Source organism: Mangifera indica, chromosome 8 (genome assembly GCF_011075055.1).
Source record: "Mangifera indica cultivar Alphonso chromosome 8, CATAS_Mindica_2.1, whole genome shotgun sequence".
Lineage (NCBI taxonomy): Eukaryota > Viridiplantae > Streptophyta > Magnoliopsida > Sapindales > Anacardiaceae > Mangifera > Mangifera indica.
In genome coordinates this window covers 14,159,351-14,165,197 of record NC_058144.1, presented here as the reverse complement: position 1 = coordinate 14,165,197, position 5,847 = coordinate 14,159,351, and the positions used below count along the sequence as shown (strand labels likewise).

Sequence of the window (5,847 nt, the reverse complement as noted above, 5' to 3'; positions counted from 1 at the left end):
TTTCATGATAAGTCAACATGAAGCACAACAGGCATTTTTAAAACTTTAGAAACTATATTAGGATTATATGAGAGCAGTAATTGTTCAATTCATCGCACAACCATCACACAAAACAAAACTAATAACAAAAACAACACCAAATTAGTGAAATACATATAACAAAACACAACTAATTTCTCAGAGGCATTTCAACAAACACCTTGCAAGACAACAATTTGATACAACGCAATTCAAGAGCAATTACTTAAACAAGAACTCTCACAAATTGTTATTAAATGAATTCAATTAAACAAGAACAATGTTGAAGATTTTGTACCTTAAAAACAAATATTAAAGAGACAAAAAGTTATGATCTCAATAACGCACCATTGGGTTCAAATGAAATGAAATTGGCTTTACAACAACTCCTTCTAAATCTTTAGTTAAATGGAAGATAATGGTGGTAGTGGTGAATGACATCCAACAATTGTGGTAGACATAAATGATATAAATTTTCTCATGAAGTGAACTGTGATGGAGAGGAAGAGAGACGAGATGCAATTGTTAGAATTTGAGATCAAGGAAGAATAATGATTTGATTAAATGAAGTGAATTGCAGAATGTTGGGAGAGGAAGAAAGATGAGTAGGGTGTGTACAGCGCGGTTTGATACGATTTGAGAGTTTTTTTAAACCAAACTAAAAAAACGGTTTGAAAATTTTACAAACTAAACCATTTTAGATTTCAAATCAAAATGAAAAAATAAGGTTTAATTCAGTTTTTGGATTACAATTCGAAACTATTAGAATCATTTACTTCTAAATATATATTATTTAATAAAATTAATTGAATTATAGTTTTCGAGAATATAATATAAATATGTAAAATAAATATGAAATATATATATATATATAAAGAAAATAACAAAATAAATATAAAAAACAAATTATACATCTAATTATTTATTGAAAAATTATGTCAAATATAATTATACATATTTATTTTAAAAAAATACAATTTACAATTTATTTTAGTTTAAAAATTATCTAAACCCTAACTTAAACTAAAAAGTAAAAACTCTTTTTTTAAAATTTATCAATTCAAACTAAACTATTTTACAAACCAAATTAAATTATAATTTTTAAATGGTTCGATTTAATTTTATGATTTGAACCGAATTATATACACTTTTAAAGATACATAAATCATGAAATTTTTTTTTTTAATTTTCATTAATGAACAAATATATTTTATCTGGATTGCTGAGTTTAGACTATTTCAAATTCATTTCTTGTCGATCTTTTGACCTAGTAATTAGACTTATTAATAGTTAGAAGGCCACATAAAACACCTCCAACTAAATTCAGCATCAATTGTAGCGTCTCATCATCTTCAACAATTGGTTATTATAATTGCTTCAAACTTTGCTGGATGGAAGTTCTTGCATCATCTTCCCAAATACATATATAAATATTTATAACTTTAATTTAGACATTATTCCATGGCTCTGATTCTTCTTTCTTGGGATCTGGTTTGTATGTATGAAGCATAAAATTGCATGCCTCAACTGCTTCTCCCACTGTCAAATATATCCATTCTTGCCCTATATTCTCCATGAATTTCGACTTGTCAAGCTTCTTCGTCACCTCAGCTCCAGGATTCGCCAATACAAGCTAGAAAATTTATTAATTAATCTCCATTTATATATATTAATTTTCTAATTCTGAATATATATATGTAAAAATTAATGCTCATACCTTGAGCGCCCTTCTTTCAAAAACGTTCTTAATCTCCGCCAACATGCTTATCCCACTAGTGTCAATGTTACCAACACCTGTTAAGCAAACTTACATTTTTAATGCAGAATATTTGGCATTAATTTAAAATAATTAATTTTTTTCAAACCATCTCAACAGGAAAAAGCATGCAACAATTAAAATATCTACCTCCCATATTCAGAATTACATATTGTAGGGTGAACTCTCCAGAAGATCTCAACCTCTCTTCTTCTTCATCAACCCATCTGGAAATCCTTTCTCTCAAGTAGCTCGAATTGGCGAAGTAAATGGGAGCATCAATCTCAAGTATGAGAATTCCAGGGATGGAGTTTGCATTAGGGTATTGTTCAATGTTTCTGTATATCTCAGAATTTGGAATGTTACCAAGAAGAATTGTCCTTGGTCTCGCCACAAACAGAAGCACCCTTAACAAAGAAAACGACACCGCAACCACTAAACCAACCTCAATGTTAACAAACACAACACCAATATATGCGCCCATGCACACGAGGAAATCAAATTTATCAACTTTCCAGAGATGGATGGCAGCCTCATAGTCGATGAGGCCAAGCATTGCAGCCATTATAATTGCAGAGAGAACGACAAGGGGCGTGTAATGGAACAATGGTGTTAGAAAAAGCAATGTGATCATCACTGCCACTGCCATAACAACGTTGGACATTCCTGTTTTGCATCCTGCATTGAAATTTACGGCTGTCCGCGAAAATGGTCCTGTTGTGAGATAGCAAGAAGTGCAAGAACCGGCAATGTTCATCAAACCAAAAGCTATCATCTCTTTGTTTCCATCAATGTGATAATTCTTGAACATTGCAAAGCTTCTCCCCACGGCAATTCCTTCCTGTAAGTTGCATTATTCCATTCTTCTATCAAAATGAATTGTTCTATATATATTTTTCAATCTATCAAAATATTTTATATCATAATTAACCAATTCATTCTTGTTGATTATTTAGCCCATTAGTTATAGTTGTGAGAACATAGTGGGAAATAAACCCAAAAATAAATAAGGTTATTCAACAAATTCAAATCCCAAAATAAAAACCAAGAAAATCATAATAAATGTTGAATACTTAGTATTTTGCAATAAATCGTAGCATTTTGATCCTAATTTGATAATTTAATTATTCAATAATTTAAATACAATATTTATCACAATGATAAATGTTATCTAGTAAGCACGAGGTGTACCTTCATGCAAACGAAGAGTTAGTGTTTAAGTTTATGGGGTATTTTTATTTTTATCACGTGTTTTTCATTTTAAATATCACACGCTACAAGAAGAACAAGATATGATGGAGGCTTACAGCCAGAGCTATGACGCCAGTGATGATGCCAGTTTTGATAGCTGCAGTGAGATGAGGCGACTCTAAAACCAGATCCGCCACAGACGGTGGATTCAACCCCTTCTTCAGTTGTCCTATCTGAATAAAATACAGCACAATGCACCACATCAAAACTCTTCATCATCCACATAAAAACAAATCAAATCAATCAACGCTGTCCAAATAAAAATCGAGTTAATGAGAACTAGAGCGGTAGATTTGATGGGCCCCTTGCTTTTGTTGGATTGGACCATGCGGACTAATCTGCTTTTACCTAGCGGTGATCCAAGTACAATTACAATTGGACGGTGATGAGAGTGTTTCCATCGGTATTGTCAATTTTAGTATTTTACAATAGAGACAAAACAACATTTTAATTTCTAAAAAGCAGGAGGGTGAGGGAGGGGTTAAGATTAAAGAGAAGAAAATAACAATGTAGTCCCTAAGGTTTTGGGCGATAATTTAGTTTTAATCATTTAAAATGTTTTGATAACGTTTTAGTCCTTGCGATTATCATTTTGGTCCCTATTGTATAACGATCAACAAAGTTTAGATGACATAATGTTGCCAGTAAGGATCAAGATGTTACCACTTCAACGCCGTGCCTCTCGGCATGGGTAAGATAAACGAGAATGCTTCCAAGAATGACTGATGTCAATGGCGCCATTGCTGATATCCAAAAGAACTTGGGTTTCTTCTTGCTCTGCATACAATTAACATTATAATCAAATCAAAATGATTGAAGAAAAGAACCGTGACAATCAATTGTTCAGGAAAATATTTTATTATATATGAACTTACAAAGTATCTGGTGGTGAGGAGGAAGAAGAGGAAACAACAGCCCAACACGGTACTTTCCCATCTCCACTGTAATTATAGCCATAAATCTCAAAGTTAGCTCAGATTATTATCAGAGACCTTGCAGATATGATAACCCAATGCATGCAAAAAAACAAAACAGGCACAGTTTTGCAGAGTCTGAAAATATCCAATTTTGTCACGGAAAAAAATTCTCTAAGAAATATATTTTACCCAAAGCGACAAAAAAGAAATAGTAAAATACCTAGGAACAATTATTTTGCATTCTGCAGAATAATACCCGTGAATAATAAGAAAACAAAAATTCTATCACATGAAATTAAATAATATTCTAAGAGAAGATAAAGATAGACCACCTTATTAGTTTGGGTGAAGATGGAACGCATAACAGAGATAATATCAGTGGAATGGGTGAAGTGATGAAGCCCAAGGATCCCTTTCAGCTGTTGCAGGCACACCACTGTTGCTGCTCCTCCCATGAAACCTACTATCGTTGCATGTGATAAGAAATCCACTATGAACCCTAGCCTGCAGTTTTATTCAACAACACTCCATCATTTTTTTTTTTCTCAATTTTAGTGATTTATTTTACTCGGTGCCATCTGAAAACAATGCACCAGACACAATCTTATCGTTGGGGTTGAATGATGTCATCACCGTTCCGGCAAGACAAACAAGAAAATCAGCAGAGACATATATAGCAAGTACAAATTAAAATGCTTCACTTAATCTTTTTCGTGGCAATCTAATTAACAGTTTGTTTAACTGAAATGAGGTATGTTTAGGCCTCGGTTAACCTTATCATCAATCAATTAATTACCTTAACAATCCTAAGGAAGCTTGAAAAACTCCGGCAAAGAACGTTGCGGTAAAAGCAAGGTGAAGATAAAGTTGCGGGTTCTCAGTAGCATTAACTTCTTTACCCAGCATCGATGATATGAGAAGTGAGGCAACAGCAACCGTCCCTACGGCCAAATCTTTTGAACTCCCCAACATTGCATACACCAATGGCGGAATAAAGCTAGAATCTGCAGCAGTAAAAAAAAAAAAAAAAAAACTTTAAGCCCTTTAAATATTTTTTAACTAGTAGATCGTGATATTAAAAACTTTTTACGTACACAGGCCAAGAATTGGTGGCAAGTTAGCCAGTTTGGCGTAACTGATCCCTTGAGGGATTGCGAGACTGGCAATAGTGATCCCGGCGATTACATCTGCTTTCAAGAACTGAAAACTGTAACGAGGAGCCCATTCAAAAATGGGCAGAAGATACTGAAGGCCTAAAATGAATTTCTTAAAAGTTGGCTGGTTCTTGAACTGCCGCAATGGATCGTCAGGAAAGAACGTCTCCTTGAGATTATACTTTAACGACTTGAAAAATGGTTGTGGTGGTGGAACCGCGACATGGTGGGCATTTTCCTTAGAAGGGTAAACGTAGTCTGCGTTACCCATGGCACAAAGTTTAGAAGATAATATTACTGCAATATATGGAGACCAGCAGTAGTACTGTGTTAGAGGAATGGCTGAGTTCAATTTGGAGATAAAGAGAGATGAAGAAAGAGTTAAGCCGGTGGTGTGAGCGAAGGAGTAGGGTGGACAATGGCTTTATTTATAGGAGGCGGGTTGGGTCAAGGCATCTATTTTATTTTATTTTTATTTTATTTTCAGTGCGTCAAGGGACCTGCATCAAATTTATTTAATGTAACAACAGAGAGAACTTAAATATTAAATATATTTCCAAAATGATTTTATGACAAATTTAATTTGCAAGTAATATATATGGTGTGCTTCATTTGCTGACTAATGTATCAACAGGTAATTATCTTGCCCCATGAGTAATAATAAAAATATAGTAATATATGCAATAAAATTAAAATTATTTTATTAATATTTTAATATTTAATATAAAGTGATGATCAAATTAGTAGAATA

The 5,847-nt window shown here is 33.1% G+C and overlaps 1 protein-coding gene across 1 annotated transcript; it reads right to left on the bottom strand.

Annotated features, from left to right (window-relative positions):
- Window positions 1–1,271: 1,271 nt before the first annotated feature.
- Window positions 1,272–5,503, bottom strand: LOC123224268 (sulfate transporter 3.1-like). The gene is made up of 9 exons (XM_044647883.1): window positions 5,037–5,503; window positions 4,739–4,946; window positions 4,275–4,446; window positions 3,901–3,966; window positions 3,689–3,802; window positions 3,082–3,198; window positions 1,925–2,615; window positions 1,736–1,812; window positions 1,272–1,651 (listed from the first exon to the last, which is right to left on the bottom strand). Exons 1-9 carry the CDS (start codon window positions 5,365–5,367, stop codon window positions 1,466–1,468), a joined length of 1,962 nt encoding a protein of 653 aa, XP_044503818.1. The 5' UTR covers window positions 5,368–5,503; the 3' UTR covers window positions 1,272–1,465.
- Window positions 5,504–5,847: the final 344 nt, after the last annotated feature.